General features: G+C 36.4%; 3 protein-coding genes across 6 annotated transcripts; 2 read left to right on the top strand and 1 right to left on the bottom strand.

Annotated features, from left to right (window-relative positions):
- The first annotated feature begins 148 nt into the window (after positions 1 to 148).
- Positions 149 to 4,590, top strand: LOC147520993 (amino acid transporter AVT6A-like). 4 transcript variants are annotated; one of them, XR_015212944.1, is made up of 6 exons: positions 149 to 665; positions 1,154 to 1,306; positions 1,394 to 1,597; positions 1,712 to 2,177; positions 2,310 to 2,537; positions 3,001 to 3,621. XR_015212944.1 is itself a non-coding variant. In XM_086592526.1 (5 exons), the coding sequence occupies exons 1-5, from the start codon at positions 269 to 271 to the stop codon at positions 2,437 to 2,439; spliced, it is 1,350 nt and encodes a 449-aa protein (XP_086448652.1). In that variant the 5' UTR covers positions 151 to 268; the 3' UTR covers positions 2,440 to 2,701. The 4 variants fall into 4 exon arrangements, 1 of the variants encoding a protein (XP_086448652.1); XR_015212942.1 differs by lacking the exon at positions 3,001 to 3,621 and adding an exon at positions 4,103 to 4,590 and having other exon boundaries at positions 150 to 665; XR_015212943.1 differs by lacking the exon at positions 3,001 to 3,621 and adding an exon at positions 4,022 to 4,590 and having other exon boundaries at positions 150 to 665.
- Positions 4,591 to 8,565: 3,975 nt separating this feature from the next.
- Positions 8,566 to 11,668, top strand: CSLC12 (Cellulose-synthase-like C12). Its single transcript, XM_086592525.1, has 5 exons — positions 8,566 to 9,551; positions 9,638 to 9,946; positions 10,045 to 10,335; positions 10,420 to 10,533; positions 10,691 to 11,668. The coding sequence occupies exons 1-5, from the start codon at positions 8,760 to 8,762 to the stop codon at positions 11,306 to 11,308; spliced, it is 2,124 nt and encodes a 707-aa protein (XP_086448651.1). The 5' UTR covers positions 8,566 to 8,759; the 3' UTR covers positions 11,309 to 11,668.
- Positions 11,669 to 13,291: 1,623 nt separating this feature from the next.
- PIP (proline iminopeptidase) lies at positions 13,292 to 17,656 on the bottom strand. Its single transcript, XM_086592523.1, has 11 exons — positions 17,406 to 17,656; positions 17,124 to 17,317; positions 16,945 to 17,043; positions 16,746 to 16,856; positions 16,613 to 16,675; positions 16,402 to 16,495; positions 15,743 to 15,840; positions 15,457 to 15,558; positions 13,975 to 14,088; positions 13,729 to 13,803; positions 13,292 to 13,551 (listed from the first exon to the last, which is right to left on the bottom strand). The coding sequence occupies exons 1-11, from the start codon at positions 17,623 to 17,625 to the stop codon at positions 13,447 to 13,449; spliced, it is 1,275 nt and encodes a 424-aa protein (XP_086448649.1). The 5' UTR covers positions 17,626 to 17,656; the 3' UTR covers positions 13,292 to 13,446.
- Between the last annotated feature and the right edge of the window lie 1,571 nt (positions 17,657 to 19,227).

Raw genomic sequence — 19,227 nt, 5'->3', positions numbered from 1 at the left:
TTCTATTTGCAGTTGACCCACGGGTCAAAGAATCACAAGGTCGGATACCTTCACATTAATTTTAACGCTTATAAAATCGCGTGGACTCGGCGGAATTTCCAATTCAAGCACGTCCCGCGTAAACCCACCTCCAATATTGCATGATTCTATATATATATAATCTCTTCCAATAAATACATTATTAATATGCCTCTTCTTTCTGGAATCAGTCTTTCCTTACGCAACACCATCTCTCTTTCTCGGTTTCTTACACCCTTAGGAAGAGAAAATGACAATAGTGACATACCCGAACAAGTATCGTCGGAGTCCAAGAACTAGTCTTCTCGGCCAAGTAGTGAAGGAACCAGCTGAAAGTGGATTTGACGGAGCCTCGTTCTCCGGTGCAGTGTTCAATCTGTCTACAACAATCGTTGGAGCAGGGATTATGGCGCTGCCAGCGGCCATCAAGGAATTGGGTTTACTTCTTGGTCTGATCATGATTGTTTTGGCGGCCTTATTGACCGGATTATCGATCGAGATGATTTTGAGATTTGGAAGGGCGGCGTCAAGGACTTCCTACGCTGGCGTAGTAGGGGACGCTTTTGGTGCTACTGGTCGCACTCTCCTGCAGGCCTGCATAGTCGTTAACAACCTTGGGAGCCTTGTCGTATACATGATTATCATTGGTGAGTATTCTATTAAGATATTTTTCTTTCAGGTGTGCGCTTTGAGATTGAAAAAACACAACATAGTTGGGAAAACTAATAGTTTTGAGTTTTGAGTTTTGACACCGCGATATTTGGAAATTGATAACCAAAGTTAACTTTTGCGATTTTGGTACAGTGAAAGATGGCAGACATTATATATTTTTTATTTTTCCAGAAAAGATTCATGCCAGTTTGGAGATCGCCCAAAATTTATTAAGGTCTTTCCAATGAAATTTTCAGGGAACTTGAAATATTTGACTATAAGGCCATTCTTGTGAATGGAATTATTCAATATACTTCCATGTTGCATTGCCATTTATATCTCTTTTTCCTAGAAACAGATAGCATGAACATCAATGTTTTGGACCTTGCTTATTCAATGTGCTTAATGGTGTATATTCATTTGATGTATGTGGACAACTTTGTATACTGCTCGTTCCATGACTCATGATTTCGTTACATTACAGGTGATGTACTCTCAGGGATGTCGTCAGACGGGGTGCATCATTCCGGTCTCGTGGAAGAGTGGTTTGGTCAGAATTGGTGGACCTCTCGTCCCATCTTGTTGCTTCTCACGACTCTCTTTATTTTCGCTCCCTTGATTTCCTTCAAGCGTGTAGGTCGGTATTAAACAAAATGGCTTTCAAATTTAATTGTCGTGGCATAATAAGCAGGCCATTCTGGCCATGTTTTTTGGTGTCCTGTAGATTCTCTGAGGTATACGTCCGCCTTGTCCGTGTCTTTGGCCGTTGTATTCGTGGCTATTACAGGAGGGATAGCGTTGGTTAAGTTGATGGATGGAAGCGTCAATATGCCTAGATTGTTGCCGAAAATGGAGAATCATGGTTCCTTCTGGAAGCTTTTTACCACCTTTCCAGTTCTCGTCACTGCCTATATCTGCCACTACAGTAGTAAGTCTCTTGTCTATCATCAATATCTTTTACCTATGGTGATGATTGAATGTAACTCATTTTATTTCATTGTTTACCATGTAATGTATCTGTGACACATTTGATCATTTGCAGTACACCCAATAGAAAATGAACTGAAGGATCCGACACAAATGAAATCCATAGCACGGACTTCGCTTGCATTGTGTTGTTCCATATACATTGCAACCAGCTTGTTTGGATGCCTCCTCTTTGGAGAGACTACACTTGATGACGTACTCGCTAACTTTGATACTGATCTTCGTATACCTTACGGTGCACTCTTGAATGATGTAGTGAGGGTGAGCTACGGGTTTCATCTCATGCTTGTCTTCCCAATTGTATTCTTTACGCTTCGTCTTAACCTTGACGGACTCCTGTTTCCTTGTGCGGCTCCAATCAATTTTGATCAAAAGAGATTCTTCACCATCAGTGTAGCTCTTCTGTGTTTTGTCTTCCTTGGCGCCAACTATGTACCCAGCATATGGGATGCTTTTCAGTTCACTGGAGCCACTGCTGCTGTCTCACTTGGTTTTATATTTCCAGCTGCCATTGCTTTAAGGTGAGCCAATGTCGGGCTGAGGTCATGAGGCAAAGATTGGATCCTGCCCCCTTCTTCTCCTCATATGATGTCCGTACTCGTATCTTTTTATTGATGACTAAATCAGTCAAATGAAATATTTTGTTGATGCAGGGATTCTCATGGAATTGCGACAAAGAACGATAAGGTATTAGCGTGGTTCATGATATTATTGGCCGTGCCTTTGAGTACTCTGGCAATCTCAAGCGACTTCTATGACATGTTCCTAGAGAAAGTTGGTTAGTCCAAGTAAAAATCAGTGCAAAACTGTGAATACAACACATTATTGAGCTGGAACTATCGTTTTACTCAGTGTCACTAATTATGCCAATTTGTGCTGAGGTAAGGCAGCATCCTCTTGTAGGTTTTGAAGCCTTTTACAGTCTTACCTGATGTGTCGCTTGGAATGCACCTGTGTAACTGGGGTGCGATTTTGCCGTGTGCATTATCTTTTCTAGTTAGTTCAAATTGACATTATATATATATATATAGTAATTCTCTCAAAAGTAGCTATTTAAGTTAACTTAAAATAAGTACGTACATAAAACTTCACTTACAAAATGAATTCAAATCTAATTTTTTGTGGTTATGAAGCACTCACTATAATAATTATTTTTCCAAAATTTCAACTCATAAAACTTGTTGTCATCTTTAAAAATAAATCTAATGGTCTACAAATATTGAGTTTTTGTAATCGTTTTTTGCCAATGTTAGAGGTTTCTAAATTAGCTAAAATTTTGTAGAGATGATCTTAATATTGAGTATATCATATAAAAAAAAATATATGTTTGAATTTATTTTGTAGGTGAAGGAGAAAGAGAGACTCCATCGATTTATAAATTGAATTAAGATCCGATTTTTTGTAGATATGATATTCTCACAATGGATAACATGTTTACAAAATTTTATCGATATGTCTAACTTTGCGAAAACTAGTGTTCAATTTTGAGCATTTATCTAACGGTCCAAAGATTTTCGATTTTATAATAACATTTGATTAGGTTATACATATTTGAATAAGCTAAGGTTTCCGATTTTATAATAACATTTGATTAGGTTAGACATATTTAAATAAGTCGAAATTTAGTAGGCATGTTATTCATGGTGGGGATATCATATCTACAAAATATCAACTCTTAATTCAATTGATAAGATGAGATACGACTTTTTGTATGTTTTGGGAGTGGCTTGTGACCACGCACTTACAAAATTCATCCTATTTGGATATCTCCAATTTTGCGAAAACTAGTGTTCAATTTTGAACATTTATCTAAAAATCTAGAATTTTCCGATTTCATAATAATATTTGATTAAGTTAGACATATTTGAATAAGCCGAAATTTGATAAACATGTTATTCATGGTGGTGGGGAAATATGACTTTGTAAGTTTTGCGAGTTGCTTTAATGGAAATGGCTCTTACATTATCTTCTCTTACATTATCTTTCCTAACTAACTTTTGTTTGATAATTACTTTATTGTAAGGATCATTATTAAACGGTTTAGAGACACCCCCACCCCCTCCAAAAAAAACACACACACACCATTTTAATACACCCCACCCCCTCCAAAAAAACACACACACACTTTTAATGAAACAGGATGCCGGGAACCTTAGAACTATTTCCGTTTGCTCGAGAAAATGCAATGCGGAATTGCGAAGTGGCTAGAAAAGTTCTTGTCCTCTTAAATGAAACCTAAATCAACTCATTTTCAGGTCCAATTTATCTACTGATCAATATTTATCACGTTTGAATTCAATTCTTTCCCATCTTATCATCCAAGTCCCTACGTTTACCGAATATTTTCCCTCTAAAAACTGTACAGGACTAAAATGTACATCCAGATATCCAGCTACCTCTGTGGGTGGTCACTCATCTATACTGATTTGCCTGAATCATCTGGCAGGTTTTCCACAACCCAAAACCAAATGGCTGAGCGAACCCAAGTCCACACCACGTGATAAGCTGATGTTATTGGTACCTTCAATCAAGTCTAAAAGACTATCAGATGCACAATTCTTGGTTCTTGCTCACTCACATGCCACTGCTCACTGCCAACTCTAACTGTTGCATGCATGCTCATGATCAGCGATACAATTAAATGATTCCACATGACTGTTCTTGGATCAGGTGTATCCACATACTAACTGTCTAACTTACGCAATTTTGGGTTGTTAAAACTCGGTTTGAAAAATGGGCGTCTTCTCTTCTGTGTACGTACTATGTATATCTCTGACCATCCGGATCAGGTCAAGTAAAGGAATTCAATTTGAGGGGACCTTGGAAGCTCGAACCAATCAACAAACTAAAAAGTTGTAAATTTTTTAAAACTGATTGCTACTGATTGTAACTGACCGTGCGTGCAATTTTTTTATATATTTCCTTTCAAACAAATTGCTACGATCATCACTGATCTGATTATTCATTCGAAGAAAAGTCACACTATTTTATTTTGTTTGGTGACTTTGGTCTACTTGACCCAACACAATGACTCTATGCATGGCCCAATTGTGTACCGCCAATAGAACCCTTTATATAATTCTAACCAAAAGCTGGTAAAAGACTAGAAGTGTCGACAAATTGTTCACACAAATATGGGTTATTGAAAAAAAAATAAAAAATTGTTGACACACATATCAATGTGCCTAGGGGTGCTTTTTTTAAAAAAAATAAAAATTGTTGACACACATATCAACGTGCCTGGTTTTTTTTTTTTTTTATAATAAATGATAACGAATTTTACAAATATTATCACAAGTGTACAACAAGTGCTGCCCATGAGTTTTTTTGAATAAAGAAATCTTATTATTCTAAAACAAACTCGTTAGAAGCAGAATTTGTCATAACATTATCATTCATAACTTTCTCAAGTCTCTTTTTTTTTTTTTTTTTTTTTTTTTTTTTTTAACCACGATTAATTTTCAAAATTTTAATATATAACGTCTATTTCATATAGTTAATAAATTAAAACTACATATAACTTTAGTTTACAAACCAAATTAAAACTATAGAGAAATAGAATATTGCTTCTCTTACAACTTCAAGAAATCAATATTATCATTTTAGTATATGTATTTTTTTTTCATCTTCATATATACTGAATTAATGCATTAACATGAAGAAAAAAATTGTTGAATGAATGTATTAAAATGTCTAAATTGTTTATTTAATTAATACATTTCAAAATTATTACTAAATGAATATATTAATTGGATAAAAAAAAATGGTTATCTTAAAAGAGAATCCAATTATATAATTCAAATTTCCAATTTACTTCCAAATTTTGTTGATTTTGAAAATTTTGAAAATTTTCCAATTTTCCAAATTCGGACAAAAATTTTCATCCGATTTTTTTTTTGAAAACCCTTTATCTGATCTGATTCTATCGAAAATCACCCTTAAATGTGCCTCAACAGATTGATGTGGGCATCTTAAATGGGTCATTTTTTTGGTTAGGCAACCCGCTTCAAAGTAGTACTCATATGAAAAGAGCCATATTGCCCTTAAATATCGATCAGAATCAATTGAATTAAACGTATGACTAGGCTAAAAATTGCATCAATTTTGTCCGTCTGGTTCCCTTTGATGTGTTGTCGAGCCGAAACTAATTTTAGGTACGACTCATGCTAAATTGAAACTCAATTGCATGAGTTTTGGTTAAACATACCGAAGCTCAACTGACTAAATTACGATTCGTGTTCCTAAATATTTGAAGAGATTTTAGAGCTACTTGTAAAAGCATTCCCAATGTAAATAAGTTGTTACCTCCACACAGGATTATTTCTCCTCGAAGTGACATTGTTGGTGAGAAGCTACAAGCTGTTGACCAATACAATTGTGATTTTAAAATTCAAATGAAATGTTTTTATTCCGTCTGAATATAAAAAAACAAAATAATATTGAAAAAATACGCCGAACTGAATCGAAATAAACAAAAAATAGGAAAAAAATATAAGAAAAACATGCGGGATAGAATGAAACATCAAACATCTCGTCCCAAAAAACAAATATCAATAACGAAATAAAAGATTTTGTTTTAAAGTCACAATTCAGTAACCATCAAGGTAGCAAGTGTTATCTTGATTGTTGTGTACTATTAGTGGTGATTCTAGAAGAGTTGTGATATTATTGTAACGAGTACATTGAACGTGGCAGTCGCCACGTGATTCTTGTAAGATGAACAAAAAGAGAGAAACCACGTACACCTAAAGCCTAGTGGCAATCTTGCAATTGTATATAAAATCAATGGCAATGAGGTTAGTGGTTTGGACAGGGCAGCACAAAAAGCCCAATTTCGGGCAATGGTAATATTGTAATTGCTTACAAAATTGAAGGCAATGTGCAAAATCGATGGAGAAACGACTTAATTTCACTGTTGAAATTGACAGTTTTACTCCTCCCTCATCTATGTTATTACATAATACCCTTTTGTCCGTAATTGCAATAATTGAACCCATATATAGGTATAACTGGAAAAGGTAAGATGGGAGAAACCGAAGTATTCTCTTTATAGTAGTAAGATGGGAGAAACCAAGAAGAATGGAGGTTGAAAAAATAAAGGAGATAGAGAGTTCGTCATACTCTACCCATAATTTCATATACATACTTAACCCTATTAGAACAAGTCCAATGAAGAGCTGTTAAATTGGGTTGCTAAAAGGTGGCACATAGGCCTTTTAGTTTGCCCAGTCAAATTTGGCACCCCAAAATAAAAAAATTAATCCAATTGCGTTTTCTGTTTTAAAGTGCTAAATGATACGAACGACATAGTTTATGTCGTCCGTCCATTATTTTGTAACTTAAGTTGAATTTTTTTTGGACGGACGACACAATTTATGCCGTCCGTCGAAATTTAACACACGGACGGCAGAAATTATATCGTCTGTCTCTCGAACTTATTATAGCAGCTACTAGCGAAAATCTTAATTTTGACTGAATTTTTAACTCTTTCTAAATTTAAGACCTTTTTAGCAATCTCATATAAATAACATTTTTGTGATTGGAATGCTATATTTGCATTTAGCAATCCATATGATCCCATTTAGCTCTTACATAAAAAATAGAAAAACTAAACTAGGTTCCGAGTTTCACACGAACAGATATGTGCCCATACCAACATACACTAGACTAGATTCCGAGTTTCACACGAACAGATGTGTGCCCATACCGACATACTTCTTAACAATTACTTTAGCGAAGAGGTATCTTACTAGTCACTCTTGCATTAGGGACTTAAAGTGACGAATTGTTATATCCCCTCAAAGTCGTCATCTGTATTGGGAATGCTCAAAAAGAGAATAAATGGCGAGTGCTACTTGGATCTCAAAACAATCTACAGTTGTCAAATTTTCTACTATCTACAATTGGCTGTTCTACTATTCTACAATTGGCTGGTTACTGTTGTTAGATTCTATGTGCGTGTGAAAGTAGTAATGGCTCTGTGATCACTGGATTGTTTGATGGTAGATATAATGTAATTTAAACTCAGGACCAACAGATAAATCTCCAGTTTCGATGCATTGTCAGCAACTGTAGCATTATCTTCTTATTATCTTGCTTTTTTTTAGTGTAAGTAAACTTTCTGTCTCCCCAACAAAAATGGAAATTTGAAAATAGAAAGTAACTGATTGTCCTAAAATACCCTTAAACTCTTGTACTAATTACTAACGTTTTATCTAAAAACAGCGGCACAAAAAGAGGACGTTTCGGACATTTTAGATTCTAACGGTAGACTCAGTCTTGTCTTACCCCATTACAATGGCTACGGTCTTGGTTTTACTTTACTTTACTGTTGGAGCTTTTTGCGGAAAAACCTCAAAACCTTCTCTCTTTCCTCCTCCCATTCAACAAAGAGTGTTTCTACCGCAACACACACTTTGAACCGAATTTGTGAACACAATAACGTGGCAAGCAGAGAGACCTTGATTTGCAGTACTTCTTTGAGAAATACGCACGCACCCCCTGCCTGATGAGTGCCACGTTAGTGTGTTCACAAATTCGGTTCAAAAAATTCGAATGCTATAGAATTTTGGTTCAACAAAATCCAAAACACACAAAAAATACCAACTTTTTTTCTTTTTTTCATTCAAACAGAATTCAAATTTCAGTTTCTAACAACATTTTCACGCGCGGAATACACTTTTTATTTCTTTTGGGTGGTTTTTTAAATGCCTGCTTCGTGGGTGCGTTTAATGGGGTTGGTGAAAATTATTAAAAAAAACATAAAAGAAAAAAGACAAAGTCTTTAATTAATTATCCATTAGATTGTTTATTTATTAACCGAATTAAGAAAGTTTCTGCCTAGCTTTTGTTTTGTTTCTTGTATTTTTTTCGAAATTGAATACGTGTTGAGCTGTTAACATCTTTTCACTCTGTCTTTCTAAAACTTGCAAGCTGTAATACAATGGCATTTCTTTTTGGACTATTCCCACCCTCAATATCACTCTCTTTCTAGCCATGACCAATTTTCTCTCCAAATGAGAAAATCTGAGTGATTTCAAGCTTGGCCTTTTTTTTTTTTTTTTTCAAAAAGATTTGATTTTTGACAAGTTGGTAAATTAAAAATGGCACCGTCGTTCCAATGGTGGGCGAAGGAAAGCCACAGAGGAACGCCGGTAGTAGTAAAAATGGAGAATCCTAATAATTGGTCCATGCTCGAGTTAGAATCACCTTCTGAAGAAGATTTCATTGTAAATAATGATAGAAAAAGTGTCGGTGGTGAAAAGGGTAGAGGTAAAAATGCAAAGCAGCTCACTTGGGTTCTTCTTCTCAAAGCACATAAAGCAGCTGGATGTTTAACTTCAATTGGTTCGGCAATGTTTGGTCTAGTGGCTGCGATACGTCGACGTGTCGCTTCGGGGAGGACTGATACGGATTCAGAGATTAATAATAACAACAACGAGATTGATGAAAGAAATGATAATGTAACAGTGAAGAGCAGATTTTATTCATGTATCAAAGTGTTTTTGTTTTTGTCGGTGGTGTTGTTGGGGTTTGAGGTTGCTGCTTATTTCAATGGATGGCATTTTGGATCTCCTCATTTACAGTTGCAACATTTAATGTCAATGCAATTTGGGGTTCAGACTGTATTTGATTTTTTCTATTCTCGTTGGGTTTTGGTTAGAGTTGAGTACCTTGCTCCTCCTCTACAGTTTCTTGCCAATGTATGTATCATTCTCTTCCTCATTCAAAGCGCCGACAGATTGGTTCTTTGTTTGGGCTGCTTTTGGATCCGGTATAAGAAGATCAAACCCGTTCCTAAACAGGCGGTTCGAGATATCGAATCGAAGGAAGGCAATGCTGAGGTTTACTTCCCCATGGTACTTATTCAGATCCCCATGTGCAATGAAAAGGAGGTAATTAAGTTCAATTTTGTTTGTGTTGTTTATACATTTTAATTGTTCAAGTTTGGTCTGATTTAAGAACCTCCCCCTAATATCAGGTTTATCAGCAATCAATTGCTGCCGTCTGCAATTTAGATTGGCCGAAAACAAACATGTTGATTCAAGTCCTGGATGATTCTGATGACCCTACAACCCAAATGCTGATTAAAGAGGAGGTTTATAAATGGCAGCATGAGGGTGCCAATATTGTATACAGGCATAGAGTAATTAGAGATGGGTACAAAGCTGGCAATCTCAAGTCAGCCATGAATTGCAGCTATGTCAAAGACTATGAGTTTGTTGCCATCTTCGACGCCGATTTCCAGCCCACCCCAGATTTTCTGAAAAAGACAGTTCCCCATTTCAAGGTACACCACCATCCCAAGTTTTCCAATGTATTACTATTTCTGTTACTCGTTTGTTTTGTTCTTAATCAAACAATTCCCCCGTTATTTTGCTACTACAGGATAACGAAGAATTAGCACTAGTTCAAGCAAGATGGTCATTTGTGAACAAGGATGAGAATCTACTCACGAGGTTACAGAACATAAACCTGTCTTTCCATTTTGAGGTGGAGCAGCAAGTAAATAGTGTGTTCATCAATTTCTTTGGGTTCAATGGAACTGCCGGTGTTTGGAGGATAAAGGCTTTGGAGGAGTCTGGTGGTTGGTTGGAGAGAACCACAGTGGAGGACATGGATATAGCTGTTCGTGCTCATCTTCATGGTTGGAAGTTCATATTCCTCAACGATGTTGAGGTATCCTCCCAAACGATTCTCTCATATAGTTCTTTCTTCCTTGATGTTTCCTTATTAATACGTTGATTAATTCACTCTTTGCAGTGCCAATGCGAACTGCCCGAGTCATATGAAGCTTATCGAAAACAGCAACATAGGTGGCATTCTGGTCCCATGCAGTTGTTTCGCCTGTGTTTACCTGCAATTATCCGCTCTAAGGTAATTCGAAATTTTCAGCTGGGCCTATGACTAATGTTTCTGAATTTGAAATAATGCTAGTATTATATTATTCTATATTAATGGAAATTGCTTCTAAACTCTACCTAGAAGAAAGTTTTGCTAATTGGCGTTCTGGTTCACTTTTGGGTTGACGCAGATAAGTTTGGGGAAGAAGGCGAATCTCATTTTCCTATTCTTCCTGCTTAGAAAACTTGTACTGCCTTTCTATTCCTTCACCCTATTTTGCATAATCCTCCCAATGACAATGTTCGTCCCAGAGGCTGAGCTCCCCTTCTGGGTTGTCTGCTACATTCCGGCCACCATGTCATTCCTCAACATTCTCCCAGCCCCAAAATCTTTCCCCTTCATTGTCCCCTACCTCCTTTTTGAGAACACCATGTCTGTAACCAAGTTCAATGCCATGATCTCAGGCCTCTTCCAACTTGGGAGTGCCTATGAGTGGGTGGTCACCAAGAAATCTGGTCGCTCTTCTGAAGGTGATCTTGTTCATATGGTTGAGAAGGATCCAAAGCAGCATCAGCGGGGTAACTCATTGCCTGATCTCGAAGAAATGGAGAAGGAGCAATCTAGAAAAAAGCTGAAGAAGAAACACAATAGAATGTACAGAAAGGAGTTGGCACTTGCTTTCCTTCTCTTGACTGCTGCGACTAGGAGTTTGCTATCTGCACAAGGTATACATTTTTACTTCCTGCTCTTTCAAGGGGTGTCGTTCCTGTTGGTAGGTCTCGACCTGATTGGTGAACAAGTTGAATGAAGTGGAAAAAGTGAAATGTAGAAATTCATGGGTTTTCTCAACTAGATAGACATACACCCTAGTGGTTGTAGTGGAGCCAATCAGCCTAAGCACTTATTTAGATTGAAAGGTAACAGCAAAATGTAAAAGGTGGAAGTGCTGAATTTTCTTGTTCCTTCCTTGCCCAATTCATTGTACAAAATCCTACCCCGCTTGAGGAGAAGAGATTATGCCAGCAGTAGTAGGAGGTGGGACTCCTTGATGAAAGGTGTAGATATTGCTCAAGCTTCTTTTTTTCTTTTTCATTCTTTTTTCTTTGGATTCCAATTCTTTTGTAAGAAATTTTGTTATTTGAATAGAACTTTTAGTTACAACTTACAACTCTAGATGTACATGATGTTTTCCTCACCATTGATCCTCCTCTTTCTGTTGCTCTTTGTGTCGTTATAATGAACTTAGCTAAGAAGAGTGGTTGCTTCTATATAGTTCTGTAAGTTTTAGTTCAGGATTTTGCATGTAAGCGTGATCCATGCCACCATGGTATGTTTACTGTTACAGAGCTCTCTGTATTTTGTTGAAAATGGGCACTCCTGTTCTCCCTGTTAAATTCAAGTTCAGATCATTGTGACATTGGTCTTAGAATGTGCTCAATTATGAAGCCCGAAGTTACATCAGTGGCAAATGATCTCCCACCTCTTCTCTTTTTGTCGACCATTTGTTCTCTCTCTTTCCTAATCACCTTGAGAATTGACTTAGCAGTTGGGATTCGTCATTGAAAAGCAATGTGAATCATTACGAAGCACATAAACACCATCTTATGAACTCCGATGTATGTGACTCGTGTTTCCAGATGGTTGAAACTTAAAACACTATTTGGAACTGACAATCTTAATAGTTATTGTCATTTTAGAAGCCAGATTATCAGCCAGTTGATTACTGTACTTATGCTCTGTCACCTGTCTATTTGTACCAACACCGAGTGAGAAAAGCCAAAAAACAGCTGTCACCTGTCTTGTACACATGCTTGCACGGACTCTATGTCTATATCAGTTACTTATCACAACGACACGACATACAACTATACAAGTAATACAACTGAAAGTGCCTTTACCACTAAAGTGACTAAACGCAATAAAGTTTTTCCGTACTTTTTATATTGAGTTTATTTTTCATTAATAAGGTTGTAGTGAAGATTTGAAGTATTGAACTACGGGGAGGGATCAATATAACCTAATTTTTTGTGGATATGTCTAACAAATCTTAAATAACACTTTTACAAAATTTCAGTTCATTTAAATTAATTAGAACCTAATTTTTTTATAAATATGTCCAACAAATCTTAAAGATCACTTCTATAAAATTTCAGCTTATTTGATAATATTTAATAATGTAAAACGATAATTGTAAAATCAAAAAATGAGTCATTCAAAAAAAATTTAAAATTATCAATAATTTTTAATTAGATTAGAGATTTCTAAATGAACTGAATTTTTGTGGAAAATCTATCTATAATTACAAGATCATATCCACAAAATATTAGCTTTTTAACTCATCGGGATGATATTTGATTTGTGTATTAAACTATAAATATATATTAAATAAAATATTTTTATAGGTGATATCGAGATAACCTAATTTCTACCCACTGATGAAATATTATTTGGTCCCCTTGTTCAAATATGTGTTAACCTCAGTATAAAAACCTGTCTTATGACATAAAATTTTCTTTTGTTTGCAAGCTGCACACGCCCATCAATTATATATTTGTCTGTTTGTAACGAAGACAAATGAACTATTCGGTCTTCACCGTCCAAAACCGTAACACACTTTCCCAATCCTTCAGCAGCTGCCTACCCTTCAAAGTTCACTCCGTTAAATGTATTCGGGGCTTGGGACTATACTCCTTTACGAGAGTGGTCCACAAACTAAATGGATAGGAATTTCATGCAGCTGATTATGTACAAGTTGGGCTAATGCTGTGTTCTGTAACTCTGTTAGACCATATGTACTAGACTTTTAGGATCTCTAATTTCAAATGAGCAAAATATCAGACACAAGCGGCAAAAAAGTATAATGAGCTCTATCTGATTATTATTTTCGAGAAGTGGGGTGGGTCACTAATTCACCAACTGCTTCACATTACATGCCCGGAAACATCTTTAAGCTCCACTTGTCTTCAAAGTATTCTTTAGCTTCTCGTTTGCAGCCACCAATTCGGCAGCTATTCCGGGTTCATTGGCAGAATGTCCTGCATCTTGGACAACCTAAAGAAAAGTATCAGATCTGTTAATTTATGCTCATCTATTTGGCGTTCTGTTGTTTTTCTTGTCAATATTAACTTTCTGAGACTTCCAAGGAGTAACTTGTATCACAATATAAAGCCAAGACTGTCACAGCAATGAAAAGAATTCCTTTACTTCATATCATTGAACAAATCTCACCTTCAATTCTGCCTCTGGCCAAGCTTTATGAAGATCCCATGCTGACATCATAGGGCAGCAAACATCATACCGTCCCTGCACAGTTGAACCATTCAAGATATTAAACGAGCTGCAGCACCAGCATTTAAAATGAAGATAGGAGTACAATGTGGAAGACATTATCCTACAAATTTTACAGATAAAGTGAATGTCTACTGAAATTAATCGGCATTTATCAGAATATTTTAGACAGAAAAGTATCTTCACCTGTACAATTGTGGTTTTGATATGCCTTATCTTTTCAATATTATCCAAAAGGAATGAATCCGAAGGGAAAAAGCCCTTGTTCAGAAAATAATGGTTTTCTATCCTTGCAAAAGCCTGCACATAGTAAAAGAGCACATTTGGTATGAGTCCAGAATTACAGCTCGTATGTGTGTTGCAGTAATATTCAGCACAAATATGTCCAGTGTAAATTGGCGTGGTGGCAATGGATACCCAACACCAAAACCTAATGAGAATGGATCTATTGTGTTACTGACAGAAAAAATTCAATCCAATGAAACCACCTTTTCGGAAAACACAGCGACAGTGCACCCATGATATACTACGGGATTTTGTTTTATTTGTGTGTGGGAGGGGGGGCACAACTAAAACTGTATATTCTACAACACAACACCAACAACAGCACTTCACCTGTAGCTAACTGTTGAAGTAAAAAAAGTATCACGCTCATTGCAGTGATGTGAACTTTGAGAAGGAAACTATAATGGGGGTTGGAAAGACAAACCCAAAAAAATATGGCAATAGCCTTTACACGAGAGAAAGTAGAATGAGATGATTTAAGATGTTAAGGATGACAATTTGCTTTATAAATATACACTCCTGGGAAGCAGAAAGTTCAACAAAGCTTGGATGAAGATATAAACCGAGCTATAGAACTGGAAAGTTACAGTCAAGTTTTTCTCACCAAAACGTGGATTACAAAAGACTTGATATGTCAATTATACCGAGTCGTTGAACAACCTTCAACCGCTAACTGGCACAAGGACAATATCTAAGAAGTTTCTGCCAATCGTAACGAGTAGAGGCAATAAAGTTTACTCATCATCACCAGGATAGACCTATGAATTACAATAAACAGGAGGAATCAAAGTGGCAAGAAATCCTAAAAGAAGCTGCTAAGCAGAACCCCAATCGAATCTGAAACTCCTATTTATTGTCTTGTACTCTCTTATGCCAAATATAAAATAAAATAGAAGGAACCTTTAGATCACTGATAGAGAGGGGAAAACAAAGGGATGTAGATGTGGTGATGAAACCAAGAGACAGAACCCTCCTGCGGATTGAGCACTCCAAAGGTAATAGAGCAAGACAAGTAGGAAAGCATCAGGGAATCTCAGCTAAGATACTGATGTCATGCTAAAGTGTTACTAAATCTACATACTGTTCTGCATCCTTCATATGAACCAAAAAGAACAAAATGTATATAAATGTGTAGCATTTACAGTAAAATTTCGTCTCGTGCATGCAACCTCCTAACCATTAAAACACAAGAACATATAGCACTACAGAAATTCCAATGCAAAGTATTATACAATGAATAAATGACCAATCCATGTAATATCTTGTGATTGGTCATGCCGAATGCATATACAACTAAAGAAGGTAGAATAAAGGTTGGGGCAACCAATAGTAAGAGTTTTTGTATCTTCATTAAGGATCCAAAAATAAAAAAGAACTAGTTACCAGTGAGAATTTATCATCATCCCCTCTCTTGATGTTTTCTTCGTTCGGAAGTAGATGAGCAGTCATCATCTCCCATTTGGTCCATGCCCTAGCAGCTGCATACTACGAACAAGAAAGACAATCAAGCAAAAAGGAGAGCTATTCAAACGAAACACAAAGTAGCCCTAATTCTTTTAAAACTTCAAAGAACAGTTCACGTTTGAAAACAGAAATTCCAGAACACTTTGTTCAACAGGAACCATGACCACTTTACAGCTACATCAAAGAGAGATTTCTTAATTCTTACCTGTGTTTCAAGATCATCATCGTTCAATCTCTTGCTGTAAGCATTAATGAAACAGCTCCTCTCACTTTCGGGGATCAAGTCCCTAAAAGGTTCCCAAGCTGAATATTGAAAGAGAATAAAAGTCAATGCCTTATATTATAAAAATTATTTGGAATTGAGATGCATAAGAGCGGATCCAATTTAAAAAACAAAGTGTCAACAATATAAGGTAGACGAATAAAGAATGAGTGCACAACTACCTATCGTTATACGGAGTAAGACAATATTTCATGAACAATGTAAGCATGGATAAAGATATCGATTTTTGTGCTGGACAAAGTAAAAGACGGATACATGCACCTAGTAACCCAAGATGCTAAATCCCTCTGACAAGCTGATAAGGTATCTTGTTGTGTCCTACAAACCAAATGTTCTAATTATCTCCAAAATGCTTAGTCAAGAAATTTCCAGCTCAACTACCGTGTAATAGGGGATAATCTTTAGGTATCTACATTTAATCCTATGATGATGAACATACTAGTTAGTGTGGAAATCTTTTCATCGTGCACAAAAAAACAAAAACAAAATGCAGTCCCCTGCATGTCAGGGAAATAGAGTTGTTTTGGTGGCCTGGTGGGCATTGGTACATAAAACCTATTCCTTTTAGATAAGAATTGTACCATCAGGAAATATGGCTGCAGCACCACCTTCATAAAACCAGTCAAGCTCCTTCTTTCTTAAAAGAAAAATTCCTCTGAGGACCATGCCAGTAACCTTAGAAAGGATAACAACAAAAATAATTCAAAAATTGTAAAAGGATTATTGAGAACAAGGATGAAACTCTCAAACTAGTCTACACAATAGACATTATAATGACATTACATATAGCACCTTTTCTGGATGTGATTGGCTGTAAGCAAGGGCTAAAGTACTTCCCCACGAGCCGCCAAACACCTGCACGATTTAACTGAGTTAGTTTAATATCAAGTGAAGAATCTAAACAAGCAAAAGACAACATTTTAACCTGCCATTCTGGAATTCCAAAGTGTTCCCTTATCTTTTCTATGTCACTGATAAGGTCCCATGTTGTGTTCTCTTCCAAGCAAGCATGGGGAGTACTTTTGCCTGCACCTCGCTGGTAAATGTATTCATTTAATAAATAGAAATGACAAAAAAAAAAAAAATAATTCAAGACATATCCTATAAATTCGTAAGTGGGAAACCTGATCAAAGAGAATGATTCTGTAGAATTCAGGATCAAAAAAATTTCTGTTACTGGGTGACGTCCCTCCACCTGGACCACCATGGAGAAACACAACTGGCTGCCACGACAACACGAAAATGTGTTTGTGCAATCACAAAACTGATATATTTGGAACTAGAAAATGAGGTGTGGACTCACATGACCATTGGGATTCCCGGATTGTTCCCAGTAAATAGTGTGCAAATCCGAAACCTTCAAAAAACCGGTACTATAAGGCTCTATATCCCCATACAACTCCCTCCTATTCAACTCCGTAGAAGAAGAATCCATCGATGACAAGGGCGCAATCCGAGTATTATTATTATTATAATCTAAACTCAATTTGCTTTTTCCTGCAAACATGGAGATCAGTACCGAAAGTCATAAAGATTTTAACTTTGAAGAGAATTAGAGAGAGAGAAAGATGGTTATTTTATTTACCTGACGAGAGAGAAGATAAAGAGGTGGAGTAGAAAGATGGAAATTTAATAGGGAGGGAGAAGATGGGAGACAATGAGGAGTGTTCAAGTATGGGAGTGCTGTAATAAGTGTTGGTTAATACCCTCTTCATGGTCATCGCATTCCCATCTCTATCCAAACCATTTACGTAAGAGCAAATACAAGGGCTATATGGGGCTGCTAAAGACAGACAGACAGACATAGCACTAATTCCTTAAAAAAAAAATGTCATTCCAATATTCCAATCAGACTGCTAAAAAGGTCTTAAATTTAGATAGAATAAAAAACTCATTTAAAATTAGGACTTAGCAGCTTCTATAATAAATTCGGGAGACGGACGGTATAGTTTATGCGCCGTGTGTTAAATTTTGACGGATAGTAGAAATTGTGCCGTCCGTCCAAAACTATGCTATCCGTATCATTTAGCACTTCAAAATAGAAAACGCAATTGAATTGGTTTTTTTATTTTTGGGAACCAAATTTAGATGGGCAAACTAAAAAGTGTGTGACACTTATGTGGCATTTTTAGCATGCCAATTTAACAGCTCTCTATTGGACTTGTTTTAACTCTGTCACTATGGAATTCAAAGATTTTGACATTTCATCGGAATTATGACCAATTCCTTCCGAAATATTGGGACGTTTCATCTTTCTCCATAATAATGGTCATTATTATATGTGATCTCATCCTTGACTTGCAAAATGTGGTGGAGGATTACAAAACACGGAACATAAGAAAAGAAAGCGTGGAACATACTCAGTATGCACTGGTAATGCCCACTTACGTCCCCTACCAACTTTGCCTTCTATACATCCACGACCTCCTCTGTTTCACATGCCAGATGCCACTAATGTCACCTATGACTCTTATGCTAATAATGAAGAACAATGTAGTATTTTGGAAACAAAATTTCTTTTAAGTAACTTCACCATTTTAGAAATATTCTAGCCACTAATGTCCATGAGTCCATAATCCTTACGACTTACGCCCAAACTTAGATTTCATCTTCTGTCTCTGTCATTATCCAAGAAAAAACTTTAGTCTCTGTCACTATGTCCACTGCAGCCACCACAAAATTGCTTAATGTATCTTTTAAGCTCGACTTGATCACCCAAATTGGACCAGAGCCTTGCCAAATATATATCCATCAAGTTTGGACTACTAGGTCACCGTGGACCATAGTTCGTGATTTCCACTTAATAATTCGGTTTTTGAGAAATTTGGAATTCCAGTTTAAAAGTCGAAAAAAATATAATTTTGGAATGTACTAGGAATAAAGGCCGAAATTCTAGATATTCCGAAATCTTGAACTATGCCATGGACAATCGTGCGCAGTTGTTGCCTCCACTAAACCCAGTATGGACTGCGAGGCTGGACAGATTCCTGCATCAGTTGGGGATTGTTACTTTGACTCTTTGAGACGAATCTGGTGCAGAGGTGCACCAAGGCTGTGCACATTCCTGACGCTGGAGTGCAATTTGGCTCTTCATTGGAAAATTGACAATGCACATGTTGGTAAGGGAGATATATGAAATTAAACCCCTTTTTTAGATAACAATTTCCCGATATAAAAGTTTATATCGCGATATAATCGCTCGATATAATCGATATATATCGGTTGACTTTTGACGAGTTTTAATAATTTAATATTGAAATTTCGAAATATCCGATATATCCGTAGATATATCGGCGAGATATCCGAGATATATCGGTGAGATATCCGATATTTTAAACTTAATTTAAGTCACCAAAAGCCGAAGATATCCGATATATCGGTTATTTCCGATATATATAAATATTTTT

Source organism: Coptis chinensis, chromosome 2 (genome assembly GCF_015680905.1).
Source record: "Coptis chinensis isolate HL-2020 chromosome 2, ASM1568090v1, whole genome shotgun sequence".
Classification (NCBI taxonomy): domain Eukaryota; kingdom Viridiplantae; phylum Streptophyta; class Magnoliopsida; order Ranunculales; family Ranunculaceae; genus Coptis; species Coptis chinensis.
The sequence above is the reverse complement of the archived record's forward strand: the minus strand, read 5'-3'. Positions and strand labels throughout refer to the sequence as shown.